This window comes from Natator depressus, chromosome 3 (assembly GCF_965152275.1).
Source record: "Natator depressus isolate rNatDep1 chromosome 3, rNatDep2.hap1, whole genome shotgun sequence".
NCBI lineage: Eukaryota > Metazoa > Chordata > Testudines > Cheloniidae > Natator > Natator depressus.
In genome coordinates, this window is record NC_134236.1 from 9,021,097 (window position 1) to 9,039,730 (window position 18,634).

The 18,634-nt window shown below is 50.6% G+C and overlaps 1 protein-coding gene across 1 annotated transcript in view; it reads left to right on the top strand.

Moving 5' to 3' along the window:
• Positions 1 to 18,634, top strand: part of LOC141983736 (uncharacterized) — a 58,921-nt gene that overhangs the window by 13,446 nt on the left and 26,841 nt on the right. Inside the window, exons 3-4 of the mRNA XM_074946762.1 lie at positions 1,081 to 1,147; positions 13,014 to 13,086. Of these exons, the coding sequence (XP_074802863.1) occupies positions 1,081 to 1,147; positions 13,014 to 13,086 (140 nt within the window). The remainder of the gene's footprint in view (positions 1 to 1,080; positions 1,148 to 13,013; positions 13,087 to 18,634) is intronic.

Sequence of the window (18,634 nt, forward strand, 5' to 3'; positions counted from 1 at the left end):
GCACCACCTGGCCATGCAGCTCTGTCCTACGTGGACGCTGCTCCGGTGCAGTGAAAGCCCCGGAGTGCAGCTTGGCTTACTGCTCCTGGGAAGCGTTACTGCGCGGCATGCTGGGAATTCACACCCTGGCTTGCCACACAGGAGCAGCAAAAGACTTACGCACGTGCCTGAACTGAAGCAGGAGACTCGTGCCATTGTCGCGGTCAATATTCAAGTGCTTTGCTGGATTGGGGTCTCCTCCTGAGCCCATTGAAATGAGTGAAAATACTCACGGGGCAGGTCTACGCTGCACTAATAGACCCGTGGCGCTGACGCAGGTCAGCTGACTCGGGCTCGCAGAGCTCTAAAATTGCAGTGTAGACATTCAGGCTCTGGGCTCTGAGACCCCACATGGAAGCCATGGCACTCATTACAATGCCTCTCTCTGCCTAAGGTGCCCATCGCCCCGCAGTGTAATTATTCATAGTCTGTGAAAAAAGGAGGAAATGGCTGGACAATACGGAAATACGTGTTAGAAATTGCTGATGGGGAAACCTGTGTTGGGTTCCATCTTAGCCCATCCCCCAGCCAATGCTGGGCCTCCATCTGCTCTAGTCCATTCCAGTACACCGGACCCTCGCTAGAACGCGCGTCTGTATAGCGCAAATTCGCATTTAACACGGTTGCAGCCATGGATCCCAAATTTAATTACTTTAATTGCAATTCATTCTAACGGAGTCCCAGCGTTAACGCGGTACCGCGCATGGATCCCGAATCCCGCGTTCTAGCGAGGGTCCGGTGCATTAGAGTGTCAGGTGACTGGGCTTCCACCCTTTGTCTGGGAAGAGACTGCAGTCGTCATCTTGCCATTAGGAATTCCCTGAGCTTCCTTTTAGCGGAGTTTGATCCTGCTACTCCAAGTTACCCACCTAAACAATTCCTCTCTCCGTCCTGGCTGGGGTCAGGAAATATCTCCTGGCCCCCTTCTGATCTGTGCAGCTGGTGGCTTTGGGCACAGAAAGGTGATGAACATCAGAAAAACTTTCCACGCATTCTCCAGAGGAGCAAAGTGAATCTTTTGTGTCTTTTTCATCCTTGCAGGAAAAAACGAAGTTTTTCCACCAGACCCCTTGGGAGACACGTTGACTCCTCCAAGCTCATCAGAATGGTAAGTTCTGGAGGCCTCTGGAAAAGCTGCAGCAGGATGATCCTACAGCAATGTTAAGTGGGTGCATTCCTGATACCTTTGCTTTTGCTTCCCTCTTCAACTTGTTGTACCTGGTGCTGGGCACTCTAGCTCTTAAGCTTTGCTCATGCTTAAGATTGGATGGGCCAACCCTGGTGTGAACCCTGCCAACGTGAGCTTGTGCAAATCTGCTGGAGACTGGCTCTTTGAGGGCAGGACCTTGAAGGAGGGGAGAAAAGAGTTCAGACTAAGTAGGGGAAATTAGGAACTTTGGGATCCCTCTGATATTGGGCAAATCACCTCCCCTTTCTGTGCCTCAGTTTCCCAGTTCAGTAATGTCACAGTTATGGAGCTCATTGCACCACTGTCCCCTTTTGGTCTGTTTGAGTGCATCCCCCCAGTGTCAGGCCTCATGCCCTTACTTATCCTGCCGTGTAGTTTTGCAGTTAGACCAGGCTCAGAGAACAATCCTTACCCACCAAGTATGCCAACCACTTCTGTGCAGGTCTGACTGGACGCCTGCATTTCTTCCCTTCAGGAGTTTCAGAGGGTAGCTCTGATACTTCCACAAGGGAGAATGAAGCAGCTCAAGTTCACCTGGGAGTAGTTACTCAGGGAGTTAATCAGTCAGGCAGGGAGGCACTGGGGCATGCTAAAAGGTTAAGGAGCTCAGCTAGATGGGGAACTTCAGAGGAGAAAAGTGGCTGCCAGAGAGACTGCAGGGAGAGGATCCTTCCAGCAGACTGATGAGAAGCTGCCAGACAAAACCACCACCCCAAAGAGGGAGAAACAGGGCTGACAGCTGGGGAAGACTACACAGATGGGAAGTAGCTCTGGGAACAGCAAAGGACTAGATGGACTGGTTCTGGCCGTCGCAAACAAGGGGCCTGAGCTGGAGCCCAGTGGAGTGGGCAGGCCTGGGCACACACCCGCACAACCCAGCCAGGGACTTTTAGAGAAGAAGCTCCTAAACCCTGATTAGCCCCTACTAGAGCCCTACTCAGTCCCATGGGGGCCCTCGGGAGGTGACAGTGACCGGCGATGCACCACGCTCAATGTCCTTTTAAAACAAGTATGTTTATTCGCAAACGGAACAAAGCATTGCAGAAAGTGACTTCAAAACAACAAGCAGCCTGCATGCCTGCCTAGGCTCATCCATGCTTACGCTTCGCGACGAGCTAAGTTACAACGGGCTTTCCTCTGGTGTTACAGGGAAAGAACAGACCCAATTTACATTAGTTTAGGAAAGCAAGGGGCTCTTGAGACCCAGCCTCATCCCAGTTTGCCTTCAAGAGAACATATGCCCCAGACTGTGCCCCCCCTTCTTAGGCACAATTGCCTTTCTTACCCCCCAAAAACACCACCCAACCTGTGTGTGCCCGAGCCCACTTACCATATGGCTCAATGGCCTTTGTGACAGGGCCATGGTGTAAGATCATCTATTTGCCAGTAACTGGTGTTTCCCAGCCAGCCAGGCCATAAGAGTTCCCCCATGATTGTAGCTATGTTGTTTGGCAGTTAAACCAATTCAGTCTTAACAGCTCGCAGTCCAAGGCCCCGTGACCTTGGGGAAGGGTAACGAACCTGTCAGCTCCCTCTGACATACCACCTCCCCACCCTATACTTACAGTACTTTTTGGGGTAAAGATCCAGATGCACCACAGAGCACCCCCATGTTCATCACAAGTCAAATGAGCAGAACTGCTCTTAATTACCTGCCTGGCTGAGCTTTTGCAAGGAGTAATAACTAAGTACTTCAGGGCAGGGGCTTTCTTTATTTTTCTCTCTTGTATTGAGCGCAGCACAATGGTGTGTAATTAATGACTAGACTTTCTTAATATGTGACCATTATTTTCAAACTTGGGTGGTTGGTGTTAGGCATCAAAACCTGTATTTAGTCACCTAAATAAATGTCCTGACTTTTCATAGGCACTGAACACACTCAATTCCTATTGACTAGATAAGTTCATGGAGGATAGGTCCATCAATGGCTATTAGCCAGGATGGGCAGGGATGGTGTTCCTAACCTCTGTTTGCCAGAAGCTGGGAGCGGGCAACAGGGGATGATGACCTGTTCTGTTCATTCCCTCTGGGCACCTGGCATTGGCCACTGTCAGAAGACAGGACACTGGGCTAGACGGACCTTTGATCTGACCCAGTATGGCCGTTCTTATGACTCTAATTGTTCCACTCTATCTGAAACCATGCCCAGCACTCTGAACTGTTAGTGGTACCAGCAGCACTGCAGAAGGGTAAACTGCGGGAGTTGTTCTTAGGTGGTGTCATCCTCTCTGCCTATTTGAAAAGGCTGGCAAAATCTTCCAGGGATCAGTGGAGTTACCTGAGCACTGCCTTTTGTGTCTCTAGGGAGAGATACTACAGGAGGAAGAAGAATCCCTGAACTAATAGAAAAATATTTGTTTGTAACTGTCAGTGGTCCTCACCTATCCCAATTGTTGCTGGACGCCCTTGATGTTAGAAGGGACTAAAAAATGGGAGAGGCAGCCCTTCACCTTTGGTTCAGCATCTCATAGCCAGTCATTACAGGTCTGTAATGACTGGAAGTTGTTACCATCTCTTAGCTGTTTGGTAGCCTAGGTGTAGCAGGTCTCCGTGCACTTCCTAACGGGCAGGTATCCACCATAGTCTGGATACCATGGAGTGTATGGTATATCCGTACTACCACCAGCTCCCATATTGGAAGTCTCAGCCCCGAGGCTAAAGACTGAAGGGACCTTCGATTCACACCCTTGTGATTAGAATAGTCACATTGGGTCATAGTGCAGGAGGCTGGTGCTACTTTGGTCTTTGTTGCACGTGGGGGTTGCACAGGGGACTCTGTCCAATGGTGCCTTTCACCAACACATCAAAAAGAATGGCCCTAGTCTTTGTTAAAGGGAAAACTCCATTGTACCCCTCCCTGACAAGAGAGAGAAGTCCACGTTCACGCTGAGAGACTACAGCCTGGCTTCACTTCTGGTGTCCTGAAGAACAGGGGGAGAAACAAGTAGTAACTCACTATGAGCAGCCTGGTTAAACACAACCCTTGCAAACAGGCTGGCTGTGGATTGAAAAGAACCAGGAGAGTGGAGGATTGGAGAGAGAGAGAATGATACTAATTAATCTCATCAGAGGATCTTGCAGCCCTTTGCAAGCATGAATTAACCCTCACTGCTCCAGGGTGAGACAGAGAAGTTCTATTCTTGTGGTTATCCCCATTTGTAAAATGAGACACAGAGATTAAGTGACTTGCCCCTCATCACCCAGCAAGTCTGTTACTGAACTGTGAACTGAATCCTCCCCCTCTGAATTCCCGGTCCCGTGCCTTGGCCAAAACTACCAAGTCTCTGGGAGCTGCAGGGGCTTAGCACCTCTGCAAGTCAGGCCACTTTTATTTAGGGGCCTATGTGTAGATTTAGGAGCCCAGTGTTAAGCAATGAGTTAGAAAATGTCAGCCTACATTACATCTTCAGAGTGCTATACAAGCACTGTATATGTGCCCTGAGTATTACTAACAAACCATCGCATAGGTACATATTGCAAAAGCCCATTCTACGCACCAATTGGAGACTGCTCCCCCAGTCAAGACCCCTTCCTAATAAACATCCCACGGGCCTAATTTATCATTTTCCCACAAGCGGTACCTTTCCCCCTATCATCTGATGGGGAATTGATTAGTGATGCTAATGATCACCTAGCAATACTGGGTGGAATGTGTAAGCCCATGTGGTGGGAATCTGTAATGCCACTTCTGTACTAGTGCTGTGTACAAAATATCAAGACTCTGGTGTCTTGTGCTATGACAGCCCTCTAGTGTCAGAAAATGGAAGGTTCTCCGCCTTTTACAGTGGAACCTCAGAGTTACAAACTGACTAGTCAACCACACACCTCATTTGGAATCGTAAGTACGCAATGAGGCAGCAACAGAGACAAACACACACAAAAAAGCAAATATAGGACAGTACTGTGTTAAACCTAAACTACTAACAAGATAAAGGGAAAGCAACGTTTTTCTTCTGCGTAGTCAAAGTTTCAAAGCTGTATTAAGTCAGTGTTCAGTTGTAAACTTTTGAAAGAACAACCATGACGTTCTGTTCAGAGTTACGAAGGTTTCAGAGTTACGAGCAACCTCCCTTCCCGAGGTGTTCGGAACTCTGAGGCGCTACTGTATAAAAGGGGCGTTTGAGGTAACCGGGCAATGTTTCTATACCAGTTTGAAACACTGAGTTTTACTTAAATGCTAAAGACGATTAATTTAAATAAATGTTTGGATGGAGCAGAGACAAGATATGTAAACAGGAATACGGCCAGTTCTGGCATCCTGCAGATAGAGCCCTTTTTTTTTTTTTTTTTTAAACCATTGAAAATCATGCACATGTGAATGGCAGCAAAGCAGGTGAAAGCACGAAGGTTCTGTATTTGTGAGCCAAAGATCTAGGGCAAATCTCTAACCAGGAGTTGCTGGGAGCAGTGTTGCTATGTGGAGAGACAGGCATTGGCTACTCGTTGCTTGTAGCCTCTGGATTTTCTGAGGTCAAGTCCAGGAAAGGAGAGCAGACTAGAAAGGACTTTGTTTCTAAATGTGCTCCTTTTTTCAGGTTCACTGTAGCCAGTTATGTTGGTTCCTCTGGCACGACCAAGGGGGGAGAGCCCAGGGTGGTAAGAAGATGCCCGCAATCCCTGTTCTGGTAGGAAAGCCTGCAGATGCCTAGCACAACTCCAGAAGTGGTTGGTCGATCTATCTGCTGTGCTCATTACCATATACTGTGTAATCAAAACCACCCTGCAGCTAATCCCCATGCTAAGTAGAATTCCCTAAGGGGGAGAAAATAATCTCCCATTATTGGACCTCTCCTGGGGCCTGAAGCAAAGTTACTGAAGTCAACAGGAGATTTTCAGGCCAGCTCTGGTCAGGCTGGCCTGCTGCTGGCTGTGCCATTGCCATGGCAGCAGGCGAGCGGCAAACACCACTGATTTGGTCGACTTAATGTACCCTCACTACACGCATCACCTCATGCATCATTTGAAAGCTTATTATGTCTACTTTTAAGATAAGATATGATGTGGAGCTGTCAAGTGGTGCCGTTACCATAGAAACAGAGAGAAACGATTTCATCAACGCATTAAAATGACCGCTTTGAAATATTTGCATCCATTTCTGTTAGTTTAAGGACGGTGTATTATTTCAGGACATAAAATTGGATTTCTTTGTGACCTCAAAGCATCACCACAACAAGCTACAGTATCAAACAAAATCTAATAATAAATTTGTACAGGTATCATTGAAATGTCATATCGCTGGTGAGATTTCTGGGCAACATCATAGAGTATCAGGGTTGGAAGGGACCTCAGGAGGCATCTAGTCCAACATCATCATCACATCTTGTTCATCACTATGATCTCAGTCAAGAGTGGAAACCCACAGTCTTCGTTGCCTTGACATGTAAACCGCTCTCTGCAGGGGTGATTATTCTCACTACAGACTCAACTGATTGGGCATTGTGCAGTGACGTCTCCTGGTACTGGCACAAATAAGATCTTAGATGTCACTGGGCCCTTGAAGAATACAGGAAGTAGTTCATCATCTGAATTTTTCCATCCATGGTGATCTAATATCTGGCTTTACCTATGCATGAAGACATCCACATCTTTGTTTGCCACAAATGCTCTTTTGACATGCTCTTCAAAACTGTCCTCTTGTGGTGGGAGTTTGGCCAGCAGCTTGTCCTTTTGTAATGGACAGATTGAGGTGCAAGCAATTCAGGTCTCTGTGAAGCTCCTTTTCTTTCTCACTCTGGTCATACAGCCCTGCTACCAACTTCATTGCTGCAGAAATTGTGTCTTGTCCGTCACTCTTTTCCAACCGGGCAAGATCTCTGAAGGGATAAGCTCCCTTTGTTTTGAAAACATTAAACACAGATTTCCCCCCCCCCCCCACCCCCGGTACCAAATAGGGATGACACAGCTCACAATCCTGTTTAATGCATGTACAGCAGGAAGTCGGGAGTGTGTGCACCACAAATTGGCCGTACAGGTAGGAAGCGAGGCGTGTCAGTTGTGCCGGTAATTGTGCCTACTTCCAGAAATTAAACACAGATAACATGTGCATTGAAAACATGGCACAGCAAGGACCAAAACGTCTGTATCAGGTGGCCTAATTATTATGGTTCCTTTTGACACTAGGAGACCCCAAAGCCATATTGACACATGTGGAAGCATCCTTGTGTCTGCTTCCTCTTGAGTACCGTACAAGCCTTGGGTTCCTTCAGCACCTCTCCTGGTGATGGACTTTGTTACTTCCCTGTTGGAAAAGCCTCCAGCAAGGAGAAGTGTTTGTGCTGGGTGTGCTCCTACACTCTCAGGTGCATTTTGAAGAACCATATATTGACAGAGGAATTTTTACAAATGACTTTAAACTTGGCATCCAGCAAGCAAACCTTTTCTATGGAGGCATAGGGCATCCCCCAATCACCTGGTATTTCCTGAATCCAACATTTTATCCTGTCCAGCTCTGTCCTTTTGTCGTTTTCATGCAGTTACTGTTGTCCTAACTGTCAGACTTCGATTACAGAATTATCTATGTTAAATTCTTTTAAGACACACCTCAAGTACTCAACAGCCAATTCATCGAACGTGCGGAATTTGTCTCGAGCTGTCATTTTTGTGACAGCTGTGGCATCTCTGTGGCTTTCTTTGTTGCATGCCCTTAGCTCATGAATGCTTTCATCTTGAGCATCCAGTTGATGCCCTAATTCAGCTTTGTTTGTCCTTCTCATTGTTCCATCAGCATCAACATCAGTCACCCTATAGGATCTGTGCCTAAGAACAGATGTTATTGAAACATCATCTCTTGCTAAGGATAGGACTCAGCAAAAAAATAATTTCTGGACTGATAGCTGCTGTGATTGTCCATCCCTTGCCCAAGAAAACCAAATTTAATTCTGGCATATCAGCAAAAGTTTTTTTTATGCCAGAGTTCTTGACTGAGCTGAAGAAGTTCCATATCCCATCAGAATCAAGTGCATCTCTCAGAGATCTCTCCACTTGTTCTTCACCAGCATCTGCTATTTTCAGTACTGACTCCTCCTGTACATCTGATATTACATGCATTCCAGCAGATATGCTGATGGTACTTCTGGGTGTGATTCAGGATCTCATGGGTTTTTCATATTGATTACATGGTTGATAAGAGCTGTAACATGCTCTTCACCCCTCTTCAGGGCAGAGGCAAGGACCTGTTTGTGGACTTTGTCTTCACTACTTTTTGTTAAGCCACTTGTTTCTCTCATAGCTTTTGCATATTCCTAACATAAAGCTGTGTATTGTCCTCTCCAACACTAATACTGACTTGTGCATGAGAGTCACTGAATTAAAAAGCTAGTTTCTAGAATATTTCAAAGGCTAGTACTGCATGCATAGGTAATTTGAAAAATTAAAACCTTCTGCCAGGCAGACTAGATGCTACATTGTATGTGGTTATGTCTACACTGCGCACCTTACAACGGCATGGCTGTGCCTCTGCAACTGTGCCATTGTAAGGCGCACCGTGTAGCGGATCTTTCTCTCCGGCAGAGAGCTCTCCCGGCAACAAAATAAAACCACCTCCAACGAGGGGCGGTAGGTTCATCGATGGGAGCGCGGCTCACACTGCTGAAGTGCTGTCCACACTGGCACTTTTCGTTGCTCAAACTTTTGTGGTTCTGGGGGCTGTGTGTGTTTTTTCACACCCCCCGCGCAACAAAAGTTTTAACAATGAAAGTGCCAGTGTAGACTTGTATGTACAAAAGCTTATACATGGAAAAGCATTGCATTAGGAGTTCACATACTTTTATATCTCCCTATTGTGCTTCACAAACTGTGGGCGTGCAATCTACTGCTACTCAGTGAGAGACTGATCTGGTGAGCAAATTTCAACTGAAAATTATAAATGATTATTATAATCACTTGTGAGATACTTTGACAATTAAGAGATGTGAATATACTGCAAAATGTTGATGTTTGCTGTCTTTCCCATGGCTAAACAGCTTCATCATTTCTGAAAGAAACAAAGCTTGCCTATGCAAAACCAATAAACATCTTTTCATACATGTCATACATTGATCAGTAAATCCCACCTTTAAGGTGTTGAAGTTAACTCAAACAGTACACACGGTAGTCATGGCCCAGTTGCAGTGTTTCTGGAGCTGTGCAGAAACTTTCTTATTGTGGATCCCATCCTTTCACCTCACCTTTAGCACCACTTGACAGCTCAACTCCATACCTCACCTAAACCTAAAATAAGCTTACAAATGATATCTAATGTGGGGGGGAGCTGTAAGGAGGGTTTTTTGGGAATTGCTGTACGCCTCCAGTTCTTGGACCCATCTTTGCATGGCCACGGGTTCAGCGCTTTCTTTAGGGGCGATGGGATGCAGAGTTGGGCTGCTGGATAGGTGCAGGGTTCGGTCTTCACCTGCCAATGGGGGAAGAGCGTCCAGCGCTTTGAAGAACAGAGCATTGTGGTGGGAAAGGCCTTAGTGATACAAGATCTGAAATGCCATCTTGGGGCAATCTCTGACCCAACAGGCCTTGCTGGAGAGGCAACCCCTAGAATTTCCCCCCCCACACACACACACATGTAGACACTCTCCGGACCTGCAGGGGTAAAGGGCAAGGAAGCTGGGTGTAACTACCCAGCACAGGATCATGCCAGGATGTATTGTGTCAGGGAATTCAATGTGACGTGGGAGTTGCAGTAACTGCAAACGGTCAGGACTCTGGTTTCTCGCATGGGAGACGTGTGCTAATATCTTCTGCCTACGGGTGGCAGCAGGCACCTACGTATTCTCGCCTCGGCTGCACTGAACGGTAGGTGGCTGGGTTAGGCTCCTTAGTGTGTAAGGCTACTGACTCTGCGATCAAGATTAGGCTCTCTGATCTCTACAACCAGAGGTGGCCGGGCAGCCATATCTGAGCCTGGCTGGAGTACTGTGGTGGGAATCTCCAGGGAATGCATGAATGCTTCAGTGCCAGTTCTATACTGGCAATGCCCAGGGCTAGCCCAAGGCTCCTAGCACTCTGCTGGGGAGAAGGATGTGGCTGGCCCTTGTCTATTCATCCAGCCCCATCCTCTGGTCCTGCTGCTATTCCTATCAGGAACCATGGCTACAGACACTGCGGTCCTCACTGGGGACTGAACCCAGGACTTTCAGCATCAAAAGCACATGACTCCCCCCTGGAGCTAACAGAGCTCCTATGGCTGTGAGCATGTAGCAGGCTAATACAGCCCGGGGGGGCAGATGCTAGACGGCGACATGATCACGCTCGCTAAGTCAGAGTATTGCATTGAGATGGCAGAGCCTCCCACTAGCTGCTTCTCTGTCTAGTGGTGCCCACACTGGTAAGTCTCCAGAGCCCTGATCATAGGCATTGTGCGTGGGGCACAATGGGGCTCCTGTCTGTCAATTGTTGCTGTCTGCTGTCAGCTCCCAGGTGGTAGGAGCAGAGAGACCCTTTCACAGGTGCCCATCAGTCATTGTGGGGATTGCTGCAAGGTCCAAGCAGGCAGCTCTGAACCTTTCCTAGTCTGGGACCCCTCCTCCTATTCAGCAATACGGGAAAGGCAGAATGGTCATAGCCCCTGACACCTGGTCATGACCCCCAGGTTGACAACCCCTGATCTAAGAGATCTCTCTTTGCTGAGGGTGGGGGTGGCTGGAGGAATGTTGCTTGCGATGAGAATGCAGGACAGGGTCCTAAGAGTTAACCTCTGCTGCAGTCTGCTCTCCCCAGCCTGCCAGCCCACCCATGTGTTCACAGCTCCCCGGTTGTGGCTGTGTTCTCCAGACAGCCTTCCTTTATATGTAGCCCCTCAAACACAAGTGAAAAGGTGTGTGTGGGTGGGAGCAGGAGGTCAGTGACCACAGCTGGCCCTTGGGCACCTCTGCGCATGTAACCTCTTCTCTGCTGGGTCACTCGCTCGAGCCAGGCAGAGTAGCGCAACCTTGCTGTGTGAAAGTGGACCTGCAAAGCAGACCACAGTGCTTGCTCCAGTTCCCAGGTCTGTATCTAGGTGGCCTCATCATAGCTTGCCTCTGCTGGCCTTGTACATCTGGAGGGTCACCTCAATGTTCCCCTCTGTCTGCTGGAAGATCTTGCTTCGGAGGACCTGACTAGCGAGGTCCCATGTGGCTGCTGTAATCTGAGCTGCTGCCCTGCCTGCTCCCAGGGAAGAGGGATGGGGATGCTGGTTCTTAGACAAGCTTCAACTTCCACTCCCCTTCAGCTGGGAGCCACATGTAAGCTTGGGGGCTTTTAACCCCTTTATGTGCAGCTTCAAGGGAACTACAGTGACAGCAGTGGGTCGGAGTTGCCCACTCACTGTGCTAGGGGATCCTCTGCCTTGAGGCCAGGTACAGATGAGTTTAGCACTGGTCAGAGCCCTAGTTTCCAGGCAACTCCTGGGCTAGGCCTATTCTTATCACCATGTTAATGACACCACCCCTACCATCCCACTCTGGAAGGGCTCCTGCCAGCACCAACCCAGGTTCAGCCGTAGTGGTAGGGATACTCTGTGTCTCCCGGCGGTGTAGACACAACCTCAGTGTCTGCATCAAGGTGGGGGAGAGGGGAAAGGAAGGGTTTGAAGGGCCAAAAAAGATGCAAGGTATCCAAAGGGGTTATAACTAGGAGTAATGGGGAAAAAATGGGAGGCTGCATGGCATAGGACACCTGGGTTCTATTCCCAGCTCAGCCACTGCCTTCCTGTGTGATCCTGGGCAAATCACATCCCTTTTCTCCTTCCCCTCCAACCCTCTGTCTGTTAGGTTGTGAGTTCTTCAAGGGACTGTCTTGCAATGTGTAGGTGTAATGCCTAGAGCAATGGGGCCCTGATCTAGACTCAGCTTTAGTAATAAGGGAAATTTATGCTGATTACCAGTGGCTTTTGGAATAATCCCCCAAGGAAAACAATGTTGGAGCCCTTGTGTAGATGGGGCCCACCAGCTGCCACCATTTTAAACACCATGTCAACTCACCTGGCTCAGAGCAGGTCTAATTAACACAGTCCCCTACCCTCCCACCCCCACTTCAGGCCACTTTCACCCATCGCAAAGAAGTAGGGATACTGTAGGTCTGGGTTTTCCTTGATGTCACTTCTTCTTTGAGGCTCCGTCCTCTGTCCGGGCGGATTTTTCAGATAACAGGAAACGTCTGGGATTTTTGCAGAGCAGATGCTGGTTCGCTTCCCGATCGGTCTGTCCCCTGCATCTGCATCTGTTTGGTCCATTGCCCAGCAGCCACAGCTGCTGGATCCCTCCTGCCCACCCAGGCCCCGGCTCCCAGCCCTGGGGAGGGGTCCGGTGGGGAGGCACTGTCTGATGGCTGGCACTGCATCCTGGGCTTGCGCCAGCTGCCCTATCACTGACCGAGCAACACTGCCCCCCACCTCCAGTTAGTACTCCCTGTTGCAGGTGTCCCCGCCCCCGGTCTCCCCTCCTGTCCCCTCCCCGCCCCTCTCGCAGTACCCTCTTTTTGGGAACCTGAGATATGGTAACCCTACAAAGAAGCAGAAACTGGAGGGCAACAGCCCCATCATGTTGGAGAGAGGGGACTTACCTCTGTGCTGTGTGATGCTGCAGAAAGGATCTAATCTCTGTGTGTTTACACTGTGCCCATCCCCAGGGTATGTTGGCACCTATTCGGTTTTTGTGTGAAACCGGTCCTGTCAGGTCTGAAGAAAGAAAGGTCTGGCTAGAGATTAAGGCTCCATTTCAGCAAAACACTTCACCAAGTTCCTGCTTGCTTTGCTGAACCAGGCCCCCTGGGAGGGCCAATAGGGCCACTGTCAAACTTCTGTTTCTCTCTGCAGACTCGGCTAGGAGACCAATCAGCCAGCAGTCCTGCAGGGAAACAACCAAAGGCTGGAACAACTGTGCAGGAAGGTAGGACAATGAGATGGTTTGCGTTGTAACAACACCAGGTATTAACTGATCACAGTTCCTGCCTGCCCTGTGCTGCAACAGTGATTTGGGTCCATTCCTAGCACCTCCTGGGTCCAGTCTGAAGTTCTAAATCTCTATGGATACATAACATCGTTCGATACATGTCACAGCAGGGGTGTCTGGGGGGCCTTGTGGATCAGTACCATTCCATTGGGGGAACTCACACAATGCCGGGGGTGGTTGCCCGATACCTAGCTCATTTGGGTGCTGCCAATCCTTTGCTTTTGGGAGCATGATACGGTTTGCAAACCCTACGAATTCCTGGGCAAGGTTAATGTATTGCTGTGAGCCTAATCAGCCCTGCCTGCCACACCTGTGGGTGTTAGGCCAGAGGGGTGGGGCTAAAAAGGGGAAAGATGCTCAGAAGGGGGCTGGCTGGGAAGTTGCTCAGAGCAACAGACCTGTGGAGAGAGAAGCTGGGCAGGAATCCAGAGCTGAATAAATCTGATTCCTGATCAAGTCCCCCTGGAGGGGTTGTAGGCCCTGACAAGGAACCATTCGGATGTACCTGGGACCGGCTGATGAATTTTAAGGTGAGCCATGTAGAGGAGACAGGAGGACAGAGAGCTAAACCCAGAGGGCAGATGGATGAATAACCCGAGGAACTGCGGACTTAAGCCAAGTTTACAGGCAAAGACTCCTTTGTTTAGTGACTTTGGTCTCTGCTACCCTGGAAGGGAATTGAGCTTGTGTAATGACTGGCTAGAAGGCTGCGCTATGTAAGCCACCAGAGCGGGCTAGAAACACAGTTGGGGAAGCTGAGGCAGGGAGCCTGCGGCACCATGTCTCACCACCAGGAGGCATCGATTCAGTCACAGGGAGTCTTTCACAAATTAAAGGAAAACAGGCCTCTAGGGCAGTGGTCCCCAAACTTGTTCCGCCGCTTGTTCAGGGAAAGCCCCTGGCGAGCCGGGCCAGTTTGTTTACCTGCCGCGTCCGCAGGTTTGGCCGATCGCGGCTCCCAGTGGCCAACAGGAGCTGCTGGAAGTGGCGCGGGCCGAGGGACGTACTGGCCGCCACTTCCAGCAGCTCTCGTGGGCCTGGAGCAGCGAACCGCGGCCACTGGGAGCTGCGATCGGCCGAACCTGCGGACGCGGCAGGTAAACAAACCGGCCCGGCCCGCCAGGGACTTTCCCCGCACAAACAGTGGAATGAGTTTGGGAACCACTGCTCTAGTGCATTGTGATGGGTCAGTGGCTGCATATGGTGGGGCAAGCTCGTTCTGGACGCAGCCCTGCTTAAACCCTACATGGCGCTTGGGCCTACAGGGGCCCTCTGCACGGGGGCGGAATCCCATTAGCAGCACAGATCTGTGTGGTGTCCATTTTATTTTATTTCCATTTCATTGCTGCTTAAGGATGTTCAACCTGCCTGTGTAGGATGATGGGCAAAGCTTGCCGTTGTTCTCCCAAGCTAAGCGGGGCTGGGACTGGTCGGTACGTGGATGAGAGGTTTCTCTTTCCCAGCAGATACAATGTGAAGTTGCCTAACCCGGCTGAAACAATCCCACACCCTGGTGTTGTTTGGATCAGTTTATTCCCGGCTGACATGAAAGCCAGATCGAATCGTTAATGGTTCACGTGAGCGAGCCTTTTATCCCAAGCGCTGCCTGGCAAACAGTAATCAGGCCATCGCTAGGTATCTGCTCCACGACTCTGAGCTGGGCCAGCAGAGCGGGATTTATTGTGTGTGTGTGTGTATTGCTCGGCAAGCACCTGTCCCCTTGCCTGGCTAATCTTGTGTAATCCCTTTATAAAGGCACTATAAACATTTGGCTTCCTCTGGGCTTTGTTTGCATTTCAGTGTAATTAGGATTTCCTCCATATGAACTCGGAAGGGGCGAGGGAGAGGGAAGGGGGAGAGACTCCTTTGATGGCAGCAATCCTCTGGCCTTTGAAGATGCTGCCTGGACCTGGCATGTGAGCGCTGCCTGTTTCTGCTGGAGCAGGGAGATGCTCCTGAGGGAAGTGAGACATGAGAACCCCATGCATCCTCTCTCTAGGGTTGCCAACTTTCCAATCACACAAAACCGAACATCTTTGCCCCGCCCCTTCTCTGAGGCCATTCTCCCACTCACTCCATCCCCCTTCCTCTGTCCTGCTCTCCCTCACGCTCACTCACTTGCTCGTTTTCACCAGGCTGGGGCAGGGGCTTGGGATGCGGGGGCAGGGGAGGTGATGGCTCCAGCTGGGGGTGCAGGCTCCAGGAAATGAGGGGTTCAGAGAGCAGGAGAGGGCTCTGGGCTGGGGCAGGGGTTTGGGGAGGGCACCTGCTGGGAGTATAGGCTCTGGAATAGGGCCAGGGATGAGGGGATTGGGGTGCAGGAGGGGGCTCTGGGCTGGGGCTGAGGGTTTCAGAATGTGGGAGGGGGATCCCGGCTGCAGCAGGGATTGGCATGTGGGAGGGAGTAGGGGCTCTGGGCTGGGGGTGTGGGCTCCTGGGTGGGGCCAGAAATGAGGGGTTCAGGGTACGGCTGGGGCTCCAGGCTGAGGTAGGGGGGTCCGGGCTGAGGTAGGGAGGTTGGGGTGCGGGAGGAGGTACAGGCTCTGGGCTGGGGGTGCGGGCTCTGGGGTAGGGACAGGGATGAGCATGTGCTCAGGAAAGGGCTGTCCGTGGCACCGGATCCCTCCCCCCCAGAGTCCCCAGGGTTGAGGCCGCGGCAGCAGGTGGAGAATGCCTTGCCTCAGAGGAGCAGGGAAAGCCTGGTGTGTGTCACACCCCGGCTGGCAGGGGAGGGCAGAGCCACCCAGGGCAGCAGTGCCCCCAGTTCCTCTCGTCCTACCCTAAAACACCAAGTTTCCTTGCATTGAGGCAGGTGTCCTGTGCAGCCCCTCTGTGTGCCCTGATTTGGGCCCTGCTCCTTTCTCCTGCCCTGCTTCCCCAGCCCCAGGGCTTGCTGGGTGCCTCACAAGGGGGCACTAAACCAGCCCACGACGCATCCTTGCCCTGCCTGGCACTGGATGGACCCTCAGTGTTTTCATTTCACTTGGGCTCGTTGCTCTGTTCCCTGACGGCATGGGGACTGTTGAATCTCGCACCCACCACTGCGGTCTGTAGGTGCTCAGAGTAAAGAGACACCCCCACCATTCCCAGTCTGGCCCATCTCCGCTGCTGCTCCTCTGGCAGGGCTGGGTGTTTAAGGGTCAGGCTAGATGGGGAGCAGGGGAAGATGCCAGGCCTCCATGCATTCTTCTTTAGCGAGGAAGCACTTGGCAAATAAGTGCGTCTTCCACCATCTCCATCCCACTCCTAACGGGTTGCATTAGGGATGGAGGAGGCTGGTGCAGGAGCAGCAAGAGGGAGAGGCCAGGTCTGTGAGGCTGGGGCGACTCCAGGGAGGCTTTAAAAACAAGCCCGCTGAATATCGCTTCATAACACGGTCTCCATGCCAGTGGCCCAAGTGCACAAAGGTGCCTGGTACAAGCCAGGGGCGTCTCCATGCTGCCTAGCATACAGATCCTCTCACTGGCAGGACTTCCTCTTCCTGGTCCTGAACGCCAGAGCAAAGCAGCTGGGAGCGAAGCGGAGGGAAAGCCCGGGAGAGGGGACTGGTGGCCGACTGTCGGTCACAGTCAGTTGCCCAAATGTGCATTTTAATATTGCTTCTAAATCAAGCTCAGTCAAATGAGAGAGACGTCCCCTCCACAGGAGCATGAGAGAGGGGCTCCCTTCTCCAAACCTCTGGTAAAGTGTATGGCTGCAGCAAGGGGAAACGTGCTCTCCCGTTGCTGAAACAATTGCTTCCTGCTGGTCAATAGCTGTGTCTCTAATCAGAGCACTCTGCATGTCTGCTCAGTGTCTCCTTTTCAACGTGGCCTTGTAGGCACTGGAGATAGAACAAACCCTGTTATATCATCCAGCCCATGTCCCCAGGGCCAGCATAGTGCTCTTCCCGCCAGCATAATAACACGGGTTGTTGGTCCAGTCTAGTGACCCAACCAACGGGGATCCCACCAGTTCCCATAGCCTGATACAGGATGTGTCTCTTGGTATTCAGCCCATCACTCCCACTTTATAAACCCTTGTGCCACCCTTAACAATTCTTCTCCTCCCCCGGTGCTTGCAGCCTTCAGACGTTTGTTTACGGTGGATCCTTTGCGCTTCACACAGCCAAGTGACGTGTATTTAACTCTTTTTCGCTCTCGTCGAGGTGAGTGAGAGGGGAGTTATGGATAGAACCCCTTAACAGGAGCCAGGAAACGTTTTTTCTTATTTATGGTTTCTATCATAGCAGCGTTTATAGGCCCGCAGCTGAGATCAGGCCGCATTGCGCGAGGTGCTGTAGCGGTGTATCCTAAGAGGCAGTCCCTTCCCCAAAGAGCTATGGAGACAAGACAGGCAACGGCTGGGGTAAAGTTCTCTTCCGCTCTGGGTCTGTTTTGTTCTCAGGTCTGCCGCTGATGCCTGTGTAACCTAGGACAAGTCACTTAATATCTCCATGCACCACTTCCCAATTTGAAGATCACCCCTCTCACCTGTGATGTGGGGCTCAGTGCTTCCCTTCCCTGGAAAATGCTGTAAAAATTCAAAGTATGGGCATGAACTGCCTGGTGTGTATTTTGCCCTGCTCTCCGCCCCTGGGGAACTGCTCCCCTTGGGCCATAGGCTTTATATTGCTAGCGGAGATTTGGTAGCTCAAGAGACCTGTGCTTGTGGTTGATCAGGTCTGAGGTCTGTCCCTGCACTAGCCATGAAGTTCCAGGAGGCCTTGGTGTGGCTTGTGACAACAGCTGAGAAGCCCTAGCTGGCAGTGGATTTGTTACAATATTATTGATCCTTCCAGCCCCTAGCTGTCATTGCTGCTCGTCGCCAGTTTGTTTCTAACAGTCTGGTAATGCAGTGCCTGGAACTTACTGCAGCTGAGTTAATGTCACTTAACCAGGAATGTGACTGGTGCCGTGTTCTCTTCATATGGGCCACCCTGGCGTAACCTGCTGGCTTGTCTGGGGGGAGCTGAAAGGCCTCTGCTCCTGTAGAGCCCGCATAAGGTGACTGGGATTTATTTAACATGGATTATATTGCAGAGTAATAGCCAGATGGAGGCTGCGGTTTAGCACAACATCTGTGGAGCTTAAGCTGCATTGATTTCATGTCCGAGGCTATGGGATGGGGATAGGAGTTTCTGCTGGCAAAGGAGGATTCCCTGCCCCATCTCCTCCCCTCCCCAGGCCTGGCTGGTCTTTACTCTCTGTTCTGGAGAGACAAAGACTAAAGCTCTGATTAACCCCCGTGGGCTCCGGTTTGCCCAGATCTTAAAGCAGTGAAAGGATCTGTCTAAGCAGAGAGCATGCTTTCCAGATGGAAGTGCATCACTTAAGGCCCAGCTCTGCTTCTGTTAAAGCTGTTGGTGAAACTCTGGCACTGATTTCCCTGGGAACAGGCTGGGGCCTTGAGGGCACGTTGACTAGAGCCACAAGTGACTTCATTTACTTACATAATGGCTTCGTAGACTTTAAGACCAGAAAGGGACCATTATGACCTAGTTGGA